At 36.7% G+C, this 22,633-nt stretch overlaps 1 protein-coding gene across 2 annotated transcripts in view; it reads left to right on the forward strand.

Moving 5' to 3' along the window:
• Positions 1-20,984, forward strand: part of NSUN3 (NOP2/Sun RNA methyltransferase 3) — a 52,359-nt gene extending 31,375 nt beyond the window's left edge. For both annotated transcript variants that reach the window (XM_044919581.1, XM_021687962.1), the window contains exon 6: positions 19,272-20,984. In XM_044919581.1, the coding sequence (XP_044775516.1) occupies positions 19,272-19,542 (271 nt within the window). In that variant the 3' untranslated portion in view covers positions 19,543-20,984. The remainder of the gene's footprint in view (positions 1-19,271) is intronic.
• The last annotated feature ends 1,649 nt before the right edge of the window (positions 20,985-22,633 follow it).

The raw sequence follows: 22,633 nt of genomic DNA on the forward strand, positions 1-22,633 counted from the left end.
TAAAGCTGAGCCACCCAGGCACCCCACAGTTACAGGACTCTTAACAGTTCTCTCTCTCTCTCTTTTTTTTTTGAACCAGTTTAAGAGGGTTTTGTTTTTTGAGTAATTTTCCCATTTTATCCAAGTCTACAAACTTACTGACATAAAGTTGTATATAGTATCTCCTTATTATCTTTTTAGCGTCTGCAGGATTTATAATGATATCCTCTGTTTTATTTTTGTTAATCAGTCTTGCCTGAGGCTTGTCAAATTTTTATGACTTTTCAGGATCCAGTATTTAACTTTGTTCATCTTTTTTATTGTAAGTTTGCTTCCTGTTTCCAAACATATGGAGATTTTTTTGGTTATCTTATTAGTCTTTAATTTTTATGTGGTCAGAGAACATATGCTATATCAGCCTGTTGTTTACTTCTAAAGAATTATTTAGGATAGTGGTTTTTAAACTTTGCTCTGTAAAGACATAGGGATTTTGTAGGATTGTTATAGGAGCCATCTTGAGGGAAGGGAGAGGGATGACCAGGAGAGCCTTTTAGTTCATCACAGCAGATCCAGCTAGGGGTGTGATATCTTCATCTCATTAAACCTGTGGGATGTCATTTGAAGAAAATTTCTTGTTACTTAAAAAAAAAAAATAATAAGTTTGAAAAAACTTTAAAAAATCATTTAAATCAGTAACAAGCAATCTCTTTTCATTCATAAGCACATTTGCCACGGGCAAAATTAAGTAATTCTGGTGGTTTTCTTGAAAGCTTTTTAGTTCTTTTTCTTTATGAGTGAAGAGACAATATTTGATAGTAGATTAAAGACCCTGTGAAAAGGCAGGCCTAATGTAATCTGTTGTCACTCTTCCTAACTTAAGCAACACAAATCTGTATTTCTTATATTCAGTCTTAGCAGAGAGCTTTTAATCCCTAAGCCATCCTCCTATACCATTCTTAATGAGGTATTAACTGTTGATGGGAAAGTATACTAAACATAAGATTTCCAAGTAGAATTGGAAACAAATATGTTAAAACTTGTCATTTATAATCTATTTCAGGAGTAGCTAACATCATTTATCACTCTGCTCTACCATATATAAAAATACCATATAAAAAATATTCCTTCTTCAAGGTAAAAACTTACTGCCAGTGGAGAGAAGATAATTATCAGCATTGTTTTTGTTTCTTAGGCTGACAAAGGAATAGCTGCTGGGTATGGCATCTCTGAAAATAGCACGGTCCGTCATGTTTCTTTATCTTGAGTTTACAGAACTTCTTTGATAATAAACAGTTTGATATCTAGAAATTTGATTACTTACTGTGAGCATAGTGAAGGGTACCCTCAAGGCTTGTAAAATAATACTTTTAAAACCGATGATAGCACTGGGTAACTATCAACTTAGAAATATCTGTGTTTTAGATTCTTATGGTACCTGAAATTTAATTTTGAATATGCATTTATTTGATAGATTGTACATGAGCTTCAACTTTTCACCTTCATGTTTTCTTTGGTCATAGTACATAATAGTGGTATTTGCTTTCTTGCCCAGACTGCTGTTTACCAGCAGAAATAGTAAACTGATAAAAACAGAGTGAAGTGATAAAGAACAGGCCATGGAAAAATGAAAGAAATAGGAACTGTTGAAAAGGAGCAAAAGTAGAAAAATTTGAAATGAATACTAGAAGCCAACATTGTAACATGGAAAAAAAATATGGAATGGTAAGGAAAAATAAATCAAACAGAAACCCCTGCAATACTTAGTGGAAAAAAAAGACAAAATGTAGAGGAATTAAACATTTAGGATTGGGGGTGGGGGGACAAAAAAGGAACAATTTAGACACATAAGCTTTGTGAACTCATAACAATTGGCTAAAGTTGTCATTTTATTATTTGTTAAATAATTTTGTAGTAATTAAAATATTTCTATTGGTACATCAAATTAGGTTAATTTTTTTTTTTTTTTTAAGACTGGATTTATTTTCTTTCTTTTAAATCAGATTGCCTGCCTTCCACACTAACTTTCTCTTTTAGATTTCCCTTATGTTACCAGAAAAACAGTGTCAGGAAAACCTTCATTTTTAAATATGTCTTAATGGCATTTTTGGTGCCTAAAAGGGTTCTGGTACCAATTCCAATGTGGTGGTGGGGGTGGTTCCCCCACCATCACCAAGTAGTTCTCTGTGATACCAGTTGGGTGTCCTACAGTTTAACTCAGTTCTTGACAATCTCTACCCGGAGTATCAAGAGTTCAGTCCTGCAAGACTGCTGTCACCACACTTCAGAAGCCAATTAAAAGTCCATGTTTGTCACCTGCTTCTAACCAATGGGCTATAAATCAGAGGTTCCCATGACTCACTAGTAGGTTTTGATTTGCTAGAGCATCTCACAGAACTCAGAGAAACATTTACTTGCATTTACCAATTCTATTAAAGAATATGATAAAGGATACAGATGAATATCCAGATGGAAAAGATGCGAGGTATATGGGAAAGGGCATAGAGCCTCCATGCACTCTGTGGGCATGTTACTCTCTCCCAGCTTCTCCACGTGTTCACCAACCCACAAGCTCTCTGACCTATCCTTCTGGGTTTTTATGGAGGCTTTATTATATAGGCATGCCTGATTAAATTGTTGGCTATTGGCAGTTGTTAAATCTTCAGCCCCTCATGCCTCCCTAGAGGTTTGGAGGGTGAGACTGAAAGTTCTAACCTGGTCACATGTTGGTTCCTCTGGAAACCAGTGCCCACCCATAGTTGGTGTTCAAAAGTTCACCTCATTTGTGCAACAAAAGATACCTTTGTTACTCTCATCTCTTAGGAAATTTCAAAGCTTTTGGAGCCCTGTGCCAGAAAAAGGAATGAAGACCATATATATATATATATATATATATATAATTATAAATCACAAGATCACAGTACCACATATCTCAGTTTTAAAGTGGTGACCATGGTTTTCCCTATGGAAAGTCAAGTTCCCTGCTAAAAGTTACCAAACTATTCCACTCAATCAGAATTGAGACCACAATTGCTATGTAGTAACCTTCATTAACAGATTATTTTACTTTCTTTTAGGAGTTTATCCACAACCCGTTTAGCAAGGGAAAAAATCTTCTTTCTCGTATTTATAAATTACTTGTTGGCAAAAACTTTATTATTTTTTTTTTCCAAATAAAGCCTCTGGCCGCTAACATTTCCATCTGTTCTATAACGTGCGAGTTGTAGGTTGCTTGAGCTGTTCGCTATTCAGGATTTTTTTTTTTTTAAATTTTATTTATTTATTTTAGAGAGAGAAAGCATGAATGGGGGGGAGGAGGAGAGGGAGAGAGAGAATCTCAGGTGGACTACCCACTGAGCAGGGAGCCCAGTGCGAGGCTTGGTCCCATGACCCTGAGATCATGACCTGAGCCGAAACCAAGAGTCGGGTGCTTAACCGACTGAACCACCCCACTATTCAGAATTTTTGAGTGTTAGTTGCAATGAAATATGTTCCTTTTGTTTTACACTGAGAAGTTCTCTGCTTGACCTACCTTTTAATTAAGGTAGCATTCATTCATTCACTATTTAATAAATATATTTTGAGAACATACTTTCCAGTTGTGCTATATATAAACAAGGCAAAATGAATGTAATATAAACCATGTTTTCAAGGAGCTGAAAATTTGTTGTTTGGGAAAAACAAGAGGAAGGAATTCCATGGGAAGTCAGTGAAAGTTTTAGAGATTATATGAACTTTGAAGTAAGTCTAGAAGGATGAATGACAGTTTGATCAAAAAGAAACTGGAAAATAATTATGTAAGCATTGGAACTTGCTAAACATCTAGAAAGATGAAGCAAAGAATGAATTTTAACTCCTTGACTTGAGAATTAATTACACACATTGTCTCATTCTATAAGGAGCAGAGGTATTACAGACTGACAGGGTTTGGTCAGAGAAGAATCTAAGTGATGTAAGGGATCTTACAGGAATTAGATCTTGCTGAATCATGGGAGCTGGTTAAACAATCTGTAGAAGTTCTATATAATTGTGCCCCTACTTCTGGTGTGGGACCTGAAGTTAGCCAGGGCTAGTAGCCAGCACACAAAGTGGGGGAGAACAGACAGACTATAACCCAGAAGGACAGAGGAACCATGTCTTTCTATCACCAGAACCTTTATAGGTCTCCTGTCACCTCTGAGCATCTGATTTTAATGATGTGGGTGGTCTGCAGAATAGCTGGTGCATTTCGTTATGGAGCTGCATAGGAATGTGGCCTAGAATTCAGAGAAGCTGAAGGAAGATCCTATGATTGCTGGAGGAGCTTACCCCCACCTCATCTACAAGTTGAGCCACTGGATCTGTAACGACATGTGTGTGTACTAGGCCATATGTGCGTTTTAGGGAATTTTGACAGTTACAAAGGCATGTGTAACCCACAACCCTATCAAAATAGAGAACATTTCTATCACCCCAGACAGATTCCTGGTGCTTCCTTAGAATCCATTTGCTTCTCTCACCAAAGGCAACCACTGTTCTGACTTCTCTTACTAATAGATTAGCTTTGCCTATTCTCAAACTATGAAAATGTAATCAGACAACATGTATTCTTTTTTATCTGGAATTTTTCTCTCAGCATAACATTTTTGAAATTTATTCATATTGTGTATATCAGAGGTTTGTTCCATTTTATTGAGTGAGAAACATCTTTATTTTGGGACTAAATCCCACTATCTGGATAAGAACATTTACTCAGAAGTGCTTGAGCAAGGCTTGAGGCCACAGTCTTATCTGTAACAGCTACCTATTCAGGGATACCTTTTTATCACTGCTTTACTTTGGAGCACAGAATCTCTTGACTTTTTCAACCCTAACAAGGCCCAAATTATTGAATTCTTTGTCAATTTAGAATATAATCTACAGGCAGAGCGCCTTCCTTAGCTGAGCTGTATTCCTTCCATCTCTTCTTCCAAATCCTAGGATCTTTTCTGAGCCTTCTCTCATTAATATGCACTAACATTTTGAGATTTTTTTTCTAGTCATCTTAGAGTTATATAAGCTTAGTTTAGCATGTGGTCCATCTTCCAAGATATCATAAACAATGAATTTATTAAATGTTATCCCATGGCATAATAAGGGTTATTGGCTGTATTAATCTGGGTTCTGCGGAGAAACATAGGATGTATGTATATATACAGAAAGGGATTTTTTAAAGGAATTGGCTCACACAGTTACAGAGGCTGGCAAATTCAAACTCTGTAGGATGAGTCAGCACACTGGAGATCCAGAGAAGATTTGATGTTGTGGTTCAAGTCTGAATAATCCTAGCTGGTAGAATTCCTGTTCAAAGGAGGTCAATCTTCTGTTCTATTCAGGCCTTCAAATGTGACTGGCTGGATGAGATCCGATCACATTATGGAGTGCATTCTGCTTTGCTCAAAGTTCACTGATTTAAATTTAATTTTATCCAAAAATACCACCACAGAAACATCCATAATACTGTTTAACCAAATATCTAGGCACAATGGCCCAGTCAAGTTGACACATAAAATTAATAGTCACTGGCTTTCTAGCCAGTAGTTATTTGTTTGAATATTCTCTCTATTGCCTGCTTACTAAGCCAGTTCTACATTTTAGATGCTGCTAATGCAGGTCCACATTTGGTTCCAAATTCAGTGTAAGTGAAGATAATTTTTCCTCTAATATAACAGAAAGAAATAGACTCAAAGTAATAGTGACTTAAATAAGTAAAAGCCTGACTAGGTTTCTCAGGGTTCTGGCAATCATTTGATTGCCAGACTCCACAATCATCAGGGATCCAGGCCCCAACTTTCTTCCACTTCGTGGTCTAGGATGGCTTATTTCAGCTCTTGCGGCCTAATCTGCATTGCAACTAGTAGGAAGGAACAAAAGAACATACCTCACATTACTTCTGCTCACATCTCATGGGTTAGACTTAGTCATAAGACTATCTTTAGTAAAAGGCAGTTTTGGAAATTAGCCTTAGCTATACCCAATTAAAAACCGCATTACTACAGAAGGAAGGGAAAACTGGTATTGAGGAACAGTTAGAAGTGTTTGTCACAAATTGGAAATCCCTTGGAGGGATTTCATTGGAGGTTGCAAAGAAGATTTACAAGAAAATCCTTTAGCAAGAAGACCAATTTGAAAAATTTTACAACAGTCAAGAATTAGATGACAAAGGCCCTAATGAAGTAAATGATAGGGAAATAGGGACATGTGGTTAGATTTGCAAGATAATTTCAATGGAGAATTAATAGAACTTGGTGATTGATTGGCTCTGGAGTGGGAAGGAAAAAGTGTCAAGGATAACACCTTGATTAACAGCATGAGCTATAGAGCTCTACTGTCTGGATTTGATTCTTGCTTTGGATATTTACTGAGTGGCCTTGTAGCAGTTGCTTAACTCTCTTGCCTTGGTTTTCTCATCTGCAAAGTGGGAATAATAACTAATGTCTAAAAACTTAATTGAAAGATTGAATGAGATAACATGTAAAACACCCAACTTTGGGAAAAAAAATAAACCAAGGAGGGGCACCTGGCTGGTTCAGTCGGTAGAGCATATGACTCTTGATCTCAGAGTTGTAGGTTTGAGCTCCACGTTGGGTGGAGAGATTACTTAAAAATAAAATCTTAAAAAAAATAACCTAAGGACAAAATTCTCGGGAAGACTGATATTTAATGGATAGAAAGAAGAGGAAAGGTGGTTAAGGAGGTTAAAAGGGAACTTCAGAGAAGGAGGTGTGAGCAAAGGAAGAGTCGTGTCCAGGAAGCTGCAGTGGGAGAACGTTTCTTGAGGTTGAGGATGAATGACAGAATCAAATAATATAGTTAGATGAAGGCTGAAAATGAACATTTTAAGCTGGTTTTGTACTCATTTTATCAACAAGCTTCTGAGGAAAACGTATTTTTTATTTAAAGTTATGGAAACAAAATTTGGTTAAACGAATTGCCAGATGATTTGGAATTTGGAATAATTACTGAATTACCCCAAATTATTTGGAATTTTAATGGAGGTTCTCACTTAGAGGTTCTAACAGTCGAGTGTAGTTTGTTAAAATTCTTCAAAACTAGATGTCATTCTGTGATGAAGAGGTTCAAATTATGTCTCAACATGAGGTATTTGCTTTGATTTACCTCATCATAAATTCTGTGCTGTATCACCTGAAAAGGTGAAGGTTTTATGTTCTATAAAAGGAGCAGGTAGCCAAGATTCTCAGGTCATAGGGTCAGACCTATTAATTCTTAGTTTCTTTATGTTAAAAATGCCTGGAAGTATATAGTTACCCCTTACCTTCAGTGAGTATTTGGGACAGTTGGGATGATAAAATGTGGCATCCTCTGTTTTATTGCCCTAGATTCCATACTTATTTTAGCAGTGGTAACATTTGCTTCAGGGTATGTAGCAGTGGTAAAGCTTGCAGTCCTTTTCCTGGTATTAGGTTAGGGTGGCAGTCTTTGTGCTGCATTATTTAGCTGTGTAACTTTGAGTAAGTCACTGAGTCTTTGTGACCCTCCATTTGATAAATTGGGTCAGACTATTTACCCAGTGCACCTCATAAGGTTTTTTTTTGTTTTTTTTTTAAAGATTTTATTTATTTGAGAGAGAGAGCACGAACACAAGCCAGGGGGAGGCAGAGGGAGAGGGAGAAGCAGGCTCCCCACTGAGCAGGGAGCCCGATGTGGGGCTCGATCCTAGGACCCCGGGGTCATGACCTGAGCCGAAGGCAGCCGCTCAACCAGCTGAGCCACCCAGGCGCCCCCTCATAAGGTTTTATTAAGACTCCATGTGTGAGGTGCTCTTTAAGTACAAAATAAACATAAGGTAACATGACTAATCAGACTGATTGCTTGTCCTTCACTTGGCTAATATAGGGAATCATATAGGAATCACATCTCATTTGATTCCTGGACCAAATCCATATTCCTGTTGATACAGGAATCTTCTTTTTTATTCGAAAGAAAAAGGAAAAATTTCTTCCTGGAGGAACATGTGCTGTGTGTGCAATGTCCTCTGGAAGCATTTAACCTTTTCAGTTTGGGATTTAGTTTGTCATTTGAGTAGTAAGATACAGAGACTGCCAGTAGTTTTCATACATCTTTCATATTAATTATATAAATGTTTTTCTTTTCTATGTAAGTTGAAAGTAACCTTATAAAGTAGCCTTATATAGAACCTCTGAAATGCTAATTGAATATTAAATGGTTACAAGGGACCAATTGCAGGATTGATGCTCCTATGCCCCTTTAAAATTTTTAAAGTTACTACAGTCTTACTTGGTTTTTTTAAAAAAAAAAGTTTAATACTAGCGTTTCTAAGATGAAGGCAACAAGATTGAGAATATTGTGGCAATAAAGGAATCTTTAAGTCTATTTCACTTGATTGCTTCCCCATATTTACATCTGAAGAAAAGGTAGCTATTGCCTTAATGCTTTAATGTTGATAGAAGGGACTTGAGGAAAGATGAAGAATAAATACATTAATCATTAATAATGTTTAGCTGTAATCTTAATTTTTCAAAAGTACAGACATCTGTGATTGCTTTACTTCTACACCAGAAATTGTTGTAGGAGGGATGATGACTGTAACTTCAAACATGTTACAAGGAAGACATAAAAAGATGTTGTTTATCTCCTGATAGTAAATCATGGGGAATTAAAGGGGAAAAGAATCACTTTCTGTTTTGGTCAAAAGATGGCACTATTGCTGTACTGATTGTTTTCTTCTGCAGTTTGCTTCAGTCTTTTTAAATGCAGAAAACAGTTAAATTTAGTGATCTAATTAACACTGACCCAACAGAATGCCAGATTTCTAATCAAGGAACAGAAGAATAGCCCAGGAAAATGGAATTTATATTTTAAAAATGTCTTAGGTTGTTTTAGTAGCTATTTAAATAACATTTTCTGAGATTCAGAGATTTTACCTTAGGAACAACAGGACACCCTGCATCATGTTTTCAATTTTGGTTAAGTTTGAAATACCTTTACTTTGGAACCTTGATAGCTGCCAGGGTTCCAAGATGTTTTAGTTTGTTTTTTGTTTTGGGGTCTTTTTTTCTTTTTCTTTTTTTAGTTTTTTAAGGTCATTGAACTTGTTTTCATGAAGGTAGTAATACTTTTTTCTTCAAAGTATTAAGGTCAGGTAATCATTTTTTTTTCCCCTCAACCATTATACTTTACTTCTTGAGAGTTGGAAAACTATGTGGACCAAGCTGGAAATGTAAAGGTGGTCTCCCTTCTTGTGCTGGGAATGCCAGCATCTTCTCATCGTATTTCTAAGCCAGTACCTTAAATGGCTCTTAGGGCTTAATTCTGTGTTTTTCTTTGAGCAGATCTTTCAGGGGTGGAGGAATTCAAGGAAAAGCACTGAACAAAATGACAAAATAAACTCCTGAAAAAAAGGGCTTTCTTATTGATTGTACAAAGTGTTCTTTAAAAAATACAAAATAAATAAACAAAATATACATACAAATCAAAACACTTTTTGGGGGGAAGGAGGAATCCTTGGTGTATTGAGAGAACACAAAACAATCCAGTTTTTTTGCTTACTCTGTATTAGAATAGGAAAACACTGACGGACTCCTGCATATAGATTGCAGATTTACCTATCTGGTGCTTTTTAAAGTTAAGATTTAAATGGTTTACTTTTAAAAGTAATTAAATTTAGCTCTCATCAGTTAACTGTATGGCTAGTTTACCATGTAGATAATAAGACAGACTATATTTTATGTAGCTTTGCATTGTAACTCATTTGCATCTAAAATACCATCCAAAATCTTACTCAAAATGTTTGAGGCCAGATATGTTTCAGAATTCTGATTTGTTTGGATTTTAAAAAGTAATCTAGTAGATATTTGGTAGAAGACGTTACTCACTTCCCCCAGTAGGGTCCAAGGCAGCACCCTGTCATCAAACATTAATATGTTTTCAACAAAACCTCTGAATAGTTATATCACATGGGCTAAGTCTTGACCATAAATAGCCTCACATGAGTTTAGGTCAGATTTTGAGGCCAAATGAGTCTGCCATAAACTTAAGAAAAAAAACTGTAGGTTGCAGAGCTTTTGGATTTCACAAAGGAATATAAGAGGTGGTAGAGAGGCGCCTGGGTGGCTCAGTCGTTAAGCGTCTGCCTTCGGCTCAGGTCATGATCCGAGGGTCCTGGGATCGAGCCCCACATTGGGCTCCCTGCTCCGCGGGAAGCCTGCTTCTCCCTCTCCCACTCCCCCTGCTTGTGTTCCCTCTCTCGCTGTGTCTCTCTCTGTCAAATAAATAAAATCTTTAAAAAAAAAAAAAAAAGGTAGTAGACCTCTCGTTCAGATCTCAGTTAGGTCAGTAGACCTATCATTCAGAGCTACTCTGAATTGCCAGAAATCAATTAAGGTTTTCTGTTTGTAAACAGGAAAATTTAATTTAACATTTTATTCTATTTAATGGTTTCTTTTTTTAAGAATATGTTTTATTTTGTTTTTAGCTGCTTCATTAAGAGGTGGTTCAAGCACAAAATGCATCTGATCCTATTCCATAATACGCTGAAAGACAACCAAAGATTTGGAAAAATTTGTATAGCCAATATCTGCCATAAAGCAACAGGCTATCTAGCATAAGTTCTGTGGCAAAGAAAGTCATCATTCTTTTTCTGTTAGGAATACTTGAGGTAAAAGCATTTCCCATTTTATTTTATGCTGTACTATTAATCAACACCAGCTTTATTTCAAACTACAGCAGTGTTGTGAGATAGAATCTTATTTCAGATTTAAAGTAGGGTTAAGCCTGATCACGACTTAGGTAGGGGGTTTCTGAGGAGAATGTATGTTTCAGTTAATGATAGAGGGATTGTATTATGTGGCAAATTGCTTCCTTTTGAAGTACTTCCCCTGGTTCTGCATTATAGTTAGGCATTGTGTATTCAATAATGTATAAAACAAGATAATGTCTACTAGTTTCTATTTCAATTTAAAGTATTAGGTTAGCCTTCCACCTAATCTGATCAAAATAATACTTTTGCTCCATCTATTGTAGTTAGTCATGACATCTTTTTCTGCCTGCTGCTGGCAAGTATGATTAGAAAGCTCTGCTGACCATCTCTCTAGCATCTGTTATAATTCAGTGGTAAATAATGCCATTAATACAGCTTGGTTTGTTGTAATTTCATGTAGTGTAGTTAGTGATATGGCATAGGTGAAAAATATCCTATTATTCAGGTTCTTGTTAAACGATGAAATTTGTAGTCATTGAGAAGCCAAGGGGCCACAGCTCATTTGGAGAAAGTTAGCAGAGGATACCATTATGCCAAAATGGATGTTGCCTAGTTGTTTAGTTTTCTTTCCTATTATTTAAAAAAAAAAAAAAAAGGAAAAAAAAAAAAAGTTTGCATGGTACAGAAATTTACGTAAGTGTAGAGAGAACCTTTTTTGCCTTCTACCAGACCTCAGATCCAACATGTCTTATTTTTCTTCTCTAATCCTGACTTATATTTTTATATGGTCATGACCACAACTTTGCCACTTTACTTGTATTATTCAAGTTTCTCTGACTTCTAAATGTTTTTTTTCCCCTTTCCAGAATTTTAAGTTTCTTACTGGGCTTGTTAGACCTACTAAGCAATATCTTTCTTCTATTCTGATTGTAATTATTTCTGTCCTGAAGCATCACACCCTTCTCACACCCTCCTGTCTAACTATTCTAAATATATATATATATAGTCTTTTTATGATGTGGATGAAATAATAATTACTTGGTTCTTACGGGATGTTTCAAAGTATGCTGAATTATGGAAGCAGATGATTTATTCTAGACACCACTGTAGTAGGCAAAGTAGTGCATGTTTACGTACTTATATTTTAGAAAGTGTTAATTATCACTTAGTATATTGTAAAACACTAAATTATCTTTTAATTTATTGGAATGCCAATACCAGAAGTATTGGTTTTTAAATCATTGACCAATCTATAGAGTTGTTAAATACTCTGTAGCCTTAACTAAAATTAAGTACCTATTGCCACTTATGTATCAAAAGTGAAGAAACCCTTACATGTATTGATAAATGCTAATTATAAAGATATCTTTATACTTTCTAATAATTCTCAGCTGTTTGAAGCCTGGGAGTGAGTTTTCTTCACATGCCTGTTTTCCTTGATCTGTGAATACAAAATTACAGTATTTTTGAAATCTATAACTACTATAAGCAAAAGGACAAAAAATGGTGTTTAAACAACAATCATCAGCAGCAAAACAACAACCATTCGACAGAAATCCCTAACATTTTGCACTAGGGTGTTGAGATTAACCCAGTTTGTAAAAAAGCCTTTGTGTTGCCACACACAATTTTCTTGTTTAGAAATTAATGTGACCAGTTAAGTTATACCAATCTAATTTTAGAAACATAAATTATGAATGTTGGAATGAAAACAAACCAGGAGAATTAGCCAACATTGTAGAAATTAATTTAAATTTCCATCAAGCCAGGAACATATTGTTTGTAAATGATAAGGCTTCTGTGTACTTTTGTATAACTGTAATAAGAAAGAATCATACTTATTTGATTAGGTATTGGCTTTGCTAATTGTGGAAGTAGGAGCAAAATAAGTCCTTTTAGCGGAGGTTTAAAAAAACTGTATTCAAACTGTGTACATCCCCTCCTTAGTAATCTAAGTTTTTTAAAGGAAATCTTAAACCCATTGCTATAGTCAGAAAATAATCCAAAATGAGTGTAGTTGTAACTTACACAATTTCAGCAAAATCTTCTGATGCCTTAGTATGTTAGCTGTATAGAAAACAAAAAAGCCATCAGCAGGTGTGTATTAAGTGGCTTAAAGTAGCACAGGTTTATTATCTTACACTTCTGGAGGTTCTAAGTTCAAAATCAAGGTCCTGCAGAGCTGCAATTCCTTCCAGATGCTCTAGGTGGGTGCTATAGACTGAATGTTTGTATCCTCCCAAAATTTATATGTTAAAATCCTAATCGCAAAGGCGATGGTTTTAGGTGGTAGGGCTTAGGGGGTGATTAGGTTATGAGGGTGGAGCCCTCCTGAATGGGATTAGTGCCCTTATGAAAGAGACCCCAGAGACCTCTCCGACTCCTTCTGCCCTGTGGGGACACAAGGGCCATCAGTGAACCAGGAAGCAGGTCCTCACCAGACACCAAACCTGCTGGTACCTTGATCTTGGACTTTCCAGCCTTCAGAACTGTGAGAAATAAATGTTTATTGTTTAAGCCACCCAATCTATGGTATTTTTGTTATAGCAGCCCAGAGGGACTAAGATGGAGAATTGCCTTACCTTCACCGGTTTCCAGAAGCAGCTCACATTCCTTGGCTTTAGTATTTGGCCAGCAATCGTGTCACTCCTGCCTTAGCTTCAGTCATCACCTCTTTCTCTGACTCTCCTGCCTCCCTTTTCGATTTGTAAGGATCTTTGGGATTACATTGGGCATACTCAGACAATCCAATTTAGTGTTCCTATCTCAAGTTCCTTAATTTAATCACATCTTCAGATACCCTTCTGTCATGTAATGTGACATGTTAAAAGTACTGGGGATCAGGATATGGCCAATTTGGGGGGCCATTCTTCTTCCTACCACAGGCTATTCACAAATGTGAACCTATGAATGGTTCACATATCTGGTGTCTAGATAGGAGCCTTTTTTTGTTTTTGTGGGGGAATATTTAGAGGACAGTGAAAAGTAAGATACATATAAAAATTTTTTTAGAGACTGCCAACAAACACTAAAGGTTAAGTCGGCCTTCAGTGGTAGGCACTTCCCCAAATATTTTTTACAATAAATGAATGCATGAGAAGGCTAGAAATTCTGAATACCATAAAATTTTAGTTATCTGGAACCTCAGGGAATAAGTTTTCTAGAGAGTTAATCCCTTAAGAGTAAAAAAAAAACAAAAACAAAAATTAACTGACATCTGTGGGAACATTTTTCATATTTATCCTACTGCCAGAGCCCCCCTTTAATTTGTGTTACCACAGAAATACATCATATGGGTAAAAATTGAAAATAAAAACACTTTTACTTAAAAGAGATTTACTTCTACCGCTCCCCACTCTTTCCCTAGTCCTGTTCCTCATAGGCAACCACTTCTAATGACTTCTGTTCTTTACCTATTCTGCATGTTGCTCCCAGACTTCCAACTAGTATGTTTATCTTTCATTTTTTAATTTATCAACTTTAGACATTGACTGCTGACTTCTTGCCAGGGTTTCTCTCACCTGTGCCACCCTTACCTCCTCACCCCACTCTGCACCCTGAGTTCTTACCCTGTTCTCAGTTTCTCACTCATTCAGTTCGGAAAGAGCACTACACGCTTAGATTTACACTTCTTATTCTGTTAGTAGTGGAATGGGTCTCTGAACACACTTCCAGCTTTATTCTTTTTTGAAATAATGAGGCCACTGTCTCTTGGTTTCTCTTTTTGTGATCTAAGAATATTTGCAGTCCCACCCTGTCTTCCATTTCTCCCTCCCCACTTCCGGGGGCTTACAACTGCACCTTTACTGTCCAGTCCACAGTATTCTCTCTGAGATGTACAGATCTGTTCTGAAGCATTACTAAGATCAGTCTATGGAACGATTCTGAACATTGAAGACCAATAATCAGTATATATTTAATTCTGTAAATATTGTTCACGGCAGATACCTTAGAATTGCATTTCCTTTTCTTTTGGTTCAGTGTTATGATAGAGTGCTGAAAGGAAAATGTTCCTACAGTCAAATTTGATGGGAAAAGCTCTCTCTCTCCTCTTTTTCTCCCTTCCCCCAACCCCAGCCCAGTTACATATACCAAATCTTCAAGATTTTCTCACTTTTCAGTCATTTCATCTATTCTATCCCTTCTCACTTCCTTCTAAAGATCTCCCTCTCATTCTCATCTGGACTAGTTACCCTCTGGGGCTTCTGAGTAATTATCATTCTGAGATTTCACTCCCTCCACTGCTTTCCTATGTTACATTTACTACATTCAGTATCACGTTTCTCCCCTTTCTTGATTTACCTCCTCATTTTGCTAGAGGTAACATTTCTGAGTCATCAGATATCTGAACGTTTCTGTATTTCTCCTATATATTTATTTGACAGTTTGGCAGTAAATAGCATCCACTTTAAATTGCTTTTTTCCAGGATTTCAAGTGAGCTATGCCATTGATGCCAGTCTGTTTCCTGGAGCCTTATTGGTGACCCATTTTTCTTTCTGAAGGCTTTTAGCATCTTTTGTTCTTGAAGTTGTAAAGTTTAATAATCATCTAAGTATGGATGTTATTCATTCATTATAAGATTGAAGTGCTTACAGTGTTAATATAAGACCTTCTACACCCCCTCCTCTTAACTCTCTGATCTCATCCCATTCTGCCACCCCCTTGCTCACCTTGCTCCAGCCACACTGGCTCCTCTTTCCTTGAACATGCCTCAGGGTCGTTGCATTGGCCATTCCTTTTGGTGGAATGCTCTTCCCTCAGATATCTGCATGGCCGCTTCCTTACCTCCTCAGGTCTTTGTTCAAATGCCGCTTCCTGAAATGTCATCCTTTTCTAACTACCCCATGTAAAATTGTAATCCGCCTCCCTGCCCCCACCATCTAAGCTCTTCTAATCCTGTTACTGTGATTTAATTTTCTTCATAAACCTATTACTAAGTAAAAAATATATATATATGCAAACTGTGATGTTGTAAAGATATATTTGGTCTTTGTTACTGCATCCAGGCCAGAGCTCCTTAAACCCTTGTAATTTCTTAAACGATAAGAGAGATAGGACCATCTTTTGTTAAAATATTTGCTTTTTGTTAATATGAAAGGAGCCACGTTTGTTATTTCTCGGCCACACCTTAGTATATTTTAATGAGGTGGCTTTTGGAAAGCCTCTAAGGATGTCAGGGGAACCAACCTTGTGATTACAGTGTTGGAGCTTTCAGCACCCCTCCCCTGTGCCTCCCCCTTCAGAGAGATTGAGTTAAATTACCAATGGCTAATGTTTTAATCAGTTATGCCTACTTAATGAAGCCTCCATAAAAAACCCTAACTGAAGGGATTTGGAGGGCTTCCAGGTTGGTGAGGAGGTGCTGGGAGGGTGGCATGCCTGGAAAGGGCACAGCAGGTCTGCACCCCTTTTCCCATACTTTGTTTTATGCATTCCATCTGGCTATTCCTGAATTGTATCTTTTTATAATAAATCAGTAATCTAATAAGTAAATTCTTTTCCTGAGTTCTCAGAGCCATTCTAGCAAATTGTTGAACCCAAGGACGGGGGTTGTGGGAACCCTTAATTTATGGCAGGTCAGTCAGAAGTACCAGAGGCGTAGATTTCCAATTGGCATCTGAAGGGCAGCCTTGTAGGACTTAGCCCTTAACCTGTGGGATCTGACACTAACTCCAGGTGAATAGTGTCAGAATTGAGTTAAATTGTTGGACATGCAGTCAGTGTTTTCAGAGAATTGGAGGGAGGATTGTCTGGTGAGGAAAAAATACAGAAACATACATATGTGTGTGTGTGTATTTATGTGTGTATATGTGTGTGTTTACATACACATACGTTGTCCTTTGATGTGTATATACTTAGTATTAGCTTTCTAGGACTACCATAAATTACCACAGACTGAGTGGCTTAAATCACAGAAGTTTATTTTCTCACAGTTCTGGAGGTTAGAAGTCTGAGACCAAGGTCCCCAGGGTTGTTTTCTTCAGGCCTCTCTGGTTGGCTGGTAGATATCTATTATTTCCCTGTGTCTTCATGTGGTCTTCCCTCTGTAACTCTGGGTCCAAATTTCCTTTTCTTATAAAGACACCAGTTATATTAGAGTAGGGCCTACCTCATTTTAACTTAATTACCTCTTTAAAGATCCTATTTTCCAAATACCATTAGATTCTGGAATACTGGGGGTTAGGACTTCAGCAAATGAGTTTGTGGGAGAGGGGGACACAATTTAGCTCATGACAAACTTACTGTCAATATTATTATTATTTTTTATATTCTGTCTCCCCCAGCCAGAATGTTAGCTTCATGAAGGCAAGGAGTTTGTTGTTGTTGTTCTATTTTAGTATATGCCTAACATTTAGAACAATGCCCAGCAACATAATAGATGCTCAATAAATAATAAATAGTGTTCTAGCCTCTTCATGAGTTCTTTCATCTTGAACACTCCTTTTATCCCTGGAAAATTCTCTTATTATTTCACTGATTTAGTGTCCCCCCACTTCCAGTTCTCTATATTACCTTTCCAGTATTCCTGTTAATTGAAATTTGGACCTACTTGACTGATCTTACTTGTCTCATTTTTAGTCAGTATGTTGTTCTACTTTTTTGGATGATTTCTTCAACCTTAACTTCTAAACTTCTACAGAATATTATTTATTTTGTTAAACATATATTTAACTCCTATGAGCCCTTTTTTTGGTCCTGTTTCATGGCATTCTGTTATTGTTTTATGGGTGCTATATCTTTGCTGATCTTTTTGCATTTAATTATGTCTCTTGTTTTCTGAATTTTCTGTTTTCTTCCTAGGCCATTTTTTTGTTTATTTTGTTCTTACTCTTACACATTGCTTAAGCATTTCTCGCCCAAAATTATCTGGTAATCCTTGGTTGTACATTTTTATTTAATGGGACAATAAAAAATAGGTTTATTTTAGGGGTGGGATTTTTTGCCTAGTGATGTCACTTTATGATGAGCTGGTAATTACTCTGGAGGCTCCCTTCAAGGTAGAATGTGGAGGTCATTGGTTTTGGGGGGCAAATACTGACAGTGGCTGACCTAGGTCTCCCCAAATAATTTATTCAACTTTCTTAGATAAAAACCTTCCAAACTTTTTACCTGGCTGCCTGACTTGCCATATATGGGAGTATGGAATCCATGGTTTCTTATATATGCTCTGAATTAATATCCTTGTTTTCACTTTTTACTCCCATCACATTATATCTGGCATTTCCAGTTCCCAAACTTCTCTGTATTTCCCCAAATTATGCCCTCTGTGGCTGTTGTCCTCACCATGGGAGGCTCTCTCCACTCTCTTGATCTGCTGCTACTCCTCTGTCTGAATATCATCTTTCAGAAATGTGTTGAAATCTGTTATTAGTTAATAATTCTATCCTATTTACTTTATTGTTTTCAGTTTTAGTACTTGAAAATATATGTATGTATTTTTCACCTTATGTTTCAGGGTGTCTAAGGATGTTTGAGGAAAGAAAACTTTGTTATCAGTTTGTTGTCTTGAATTAGGATTCTTTAATCCTTTAATAATTGGATTTAGGGAATAGAATTTGAACTTACTTTGATGATGTGTATCTTCATTATAAATCTCCGTTATTGGCATATAGTCTAGGTTGTTAAAATACAGATGTGAGACATGGGGCTCTCTGTATACTTAAATCCGGTAGAGGTTTTAGAACATGGATTCTTAACAACAACAACAACAGAAAAAACCTCGAGTAGTAATTGCTCAGGGGTTATCACCACAGCAGCAGGACTAAAACTTCTCTATTTTCTCTCTCATTGATTACCTTATCTCCCACTCCACTATTATTATCAAGGCTTTCTTCTATCATGAACTTCTATTTATCTTAAAACATCCTGGTTCCCTGTTCACGCTCCCATGTTGTTTCAGATGAAGTGCTGGGACCCCATCTTTTCTGAAGCTAACTCCTCCATTAGCTGTCTGAAGCCCTAGGTCTGTTCTTCTGCTGGATCTGCATTTATACATATGTTCAAGTCTTCCCCTAAAAAAAACAAAAAACCAAGCCAAAACAGACAAAAAACACCTTTCTTTCCATCTTTTCCCAAAGCTGCACTTTCATCGGGTGAAGCCTTTGTTATTTCCTTTCTGAGTTTTGTCTCCCTTTAAATAAAGGTATTCTCTTAGTGTCTGTCTTTAGTCCACTTATTTTCTTGCTCTTTTCTGGGGAAATCCTATTTACTCCCATGACTTGAGCTGTCACTGAACCTTAACTCCTTTCCTGAAGTTCAGATGTTTTTTTCCCACCAACTCAGTACCACTCAGTATATTCAAAGACAAACCCATTAATCATGTTCTACCCCCATCCTCCTGTCCTTAAAAAACAAAACAAAGAACCAGCCAAACATATTCTCTGTTTTTCCCATGTTGATTGATCTGATTATCATTTTTTGAGTCATCCAGGGACACATTAGAAAGAAATAGTTGTAAGGCTAGAAAACATCCAGAGTTATTGCAGCCTAAGTCACAGTAAGTTAGTTTCAAGTATAAGTTTCCTTGCCCTCTGCCCTCATAGTTTCCTTTTCCTGCATCTAACCAAACTTCTCCATTTTCCTGATTACACACAGGTCTGCAATTAAGGCCTTACGCCCTGGAGGGTTACTTGTGTACTCTACATGCACACTTTCCAAGGCAGAAAATCAAGATGTCATCAGTGAAATTTTAAACTCCTACACAAACATCATGCCTGTGGACATTAAGGAAATGGCAAGGACTTGCTCCCAAGACTTCACATTTGCTCCCACTGGCCAGGAATGTGGACTTTTGGTAATTCCAGATAAGGGCAAAGCCTGGGGCCCAATGTATGTAGCCAAATTGAAGAAATCATGGACTATGTGAAATTGGTGATACACATTTTGTAAGCCACGTCAGTGTATTATTATATTTATTTTCCTGGGCTCTCTAGGTGTTAACATTTAAATAATTATGGAGTCATTTTCCTTGGGTCTGTTTGGAATCCTATTTTACTTAATACTTGGCATCTCAGAATCTAGGCTTGAGAATTTTCCAGGTGTATTTTTTTCCTAGAAATATATCTATAGCACTGGTTTCAGGTATTGCAGATGGTGTTTGTTCTGTATAATAAATCTGCTGTCTTTTAGTTGGCATTTTGTAGTTAAATTAATCAGAATATATGGTTTTATGCATAATATGTTTAGGAATGCATTCTATCCATGATGTTGGTGTTTTGAACCTTTAAAAATGCACATGTGGCTGGCCCTTTTATAATTTTTTTCCTTATCAAATATACATATTCTTTCAGAGTCCCACCCCCCACCTTTTTCCATAAGAACTGATTAGTATTCTGAGACTAACTTCTTAAGCGGCACTATTTCTAGTTCTAGAAAATAGGTTTCTTATTTGCCACATTGTTTTCCACTAAGGACTATCTTCTGTTTACTGCAAAGGTCAGTGACTCTATTGACACTAGCTTTATTTCTCCACTTTTTTTTGTATTCACAAATACAAACTGAAAGGGTAAATTATGTTGAAATGCTGTTAGAACAGCAGATTCACATGCACAGTTTGACTTTCGACATTCGGCTTGCGAATAAGGGAGTCTATCCAGCAGGCTATAAAACAAGTACTTGAAACAAAACCAGAATGATTAATAACTGCAATAACAACTATATTTGGAGAGTTTTGTTACATAATTGCAGTTATAATGAGCACTACAGAATCTGATTATCTTACAGTTGCAATCTGGAGGAGCTTCTTATTTCACTCCGTTATGAAATGTTATATGAGAGTATGATGTCATGTATTAATGCACAAGAGGGAGATGCCTAATGAGAGTGGATTATACTATTACCAAAACCCAATACCATTTACTATGTGGCTCTCCCTGTTTACATATATCCTGGGAATATTGGGTACATTACTGTATATGTACTTAGGGTTTTAGCTTCAGGTTTGGATCATGTAAAGTTTTCTCTAGAAATTGCTTCACTTAGAGTCCAAAGGTACTTTTCCAACTATTAAGAAGAATTATGCAGCATACTTCAAAAGATAATAATCTATTTGGAAATTAACTTTAAGAAAAATAAACTGACTATAGAAGTAAGAAATTCTGCTGAAGCTGAATCCTTTTGCATTTGTTTACTATATTCTGCATATTTAAACCAGAGACTCTTTTCTCCCGAACTGTTTTTTTTTTTTTTTTTTTCAACAAGCATATATAACCAGTTTCTTACAGCTGGGAAAGAAAAAACTGGATCTCTTGGACTCAATGAAATATACCGGATTAATACAGAAAATTAAAGATAATGGAAAATATATTTATTTAAGTTTTTATTTGTTGGTTTGTTTCTTTCAATTTACAACCTTGTCTTCGGGGCGCCTGGGTGGTTCAGTTGGTTGGGCGTCTGCCTTCGGCTCTGGTCATGATCCCAGGGTCCTGGGATTGAGCCCCACATCAGGCTCCCTGCTCGGCGGGGAGTCTGCTTCTCCTTCTCCCTCTGATCCTTCTCCTGGCTTGTGCTCTCTCTCTCTGTCTGAAATAAATAAATAAAATCTTTAAAAAAATAAAAAAATAAAACCTTGTCTTCATAGGGCACCTGGGTAATAACCCAGATGGTTAAGCGACTGCCTTCAGCTCAGGTCATGATCCCAGGGTCCTGGGATCGAGCCCCACATCGGGCCCCCTGCTCAGTGGGAGCCTGCTTCTCCCTCTCCTCCCCGCTCTGCTCTCTTCTCCCTATCTCTTTCTCTGTCTCTCAAATAAATAAATAAAATCTTGAAAAAAAAAAAACAACTTGTCTTTAGATACTGTAGGTTAAAAAGTGCATTTATTCTGTGTAGGTTAATCACAAAGTAAATTTTCACTGTGTCCTTGTTGAATGTCATTATTTTTCCAACATGCTGCCATGAAGCCTAATCTGAATACTCAGTGTGCCATTGGATTTGACCTTCCTATGATTACTGAAAAATGCAAATATAGCTTACTTTATTATTAACATTTATTATAATGAAACAGCTCGCCTTTATGGAGCATTAAATATTTGATTAAGTTCTTTATATATATGTTATCTTTTCTGATCTTTAAAACAACTTGAGTATTATGACCACCTTTTGTGAATGAGAAAGCCTAGCTCAGTGCTGTTTGTAGCTTGCCAAGGCTACACTGGTAGGTAAAGAGTGGGGCCAAAGGCCAGGCCCTTCTCACTATACTATGCTGTCTCACAAGATAGAGATTATAGGAACCCCCAAGATTACCAGCTGGCCCTCCCTTATTCTCCATCACTCAGGTTCTCACTTATATGCAATTCTTTAGTCACAGAGCATCAAAGGGTTAATCAATATTTGAGGGGAAAAACTGCAGTATTTTAGGGTGTGTTCTGAACTACTCCTTGTGATTGCAATACTCAGAGATCTCCCATGGAGGTGCTCTGTGCCTCTCTTTTCTTTGCAGATGCTAAACTGAAGAACAGAAATTTGGAGCAGCCTTGCAATGTCAATTGAAAAGCAAGGAGTAATTGATACTACTTTCTGTGGCATTGAGTTACTTTCAAAATAGCTTTATAAAAATTTAGTTTGCTTACCAACACATTAACTTCTCTCTGCCTTCAGCACACTGAATAGCCACTAGTTTCAGAAATAGACTATGAATAAATGTAATGCATTTAAGTGGTTTATACTGAATTTTTAAAGCATTTGATATTATCTGTGAGTTGAAATCAAGGTGGCCTACAGAACTTCATCCTATTATATGTATCCATATAGCCTCATATGCAAGATTGCATGTTACTCCCTTAGAAGTATTGTGAAAAATATCCTTTTATACAATGTGAGTAGGTGTAAAATAATAGGTACCAGAACACTTGCTACATGACTAAATAAAGTAATCACAAATCTAATAGGCCCTCATCCAAGAAGGCTTTATACATGGAAGATAAGCATCAGATGATCTGCATAGGCTGATGCAACTCGT

This window comes from Neomonachus schauinslandi, chromosome 1, assembly GCF_002201575.2.
Source record: "Neomonachus schauinslandi chromosome 1, ASM220157v2, whole genome shotgun sequence".
NCBI lineage: Eukaryota > Metazoa > Chordata > Mammalia > Carnivora > Phocidae > Neomonachus > Neomonachus schauinslandi.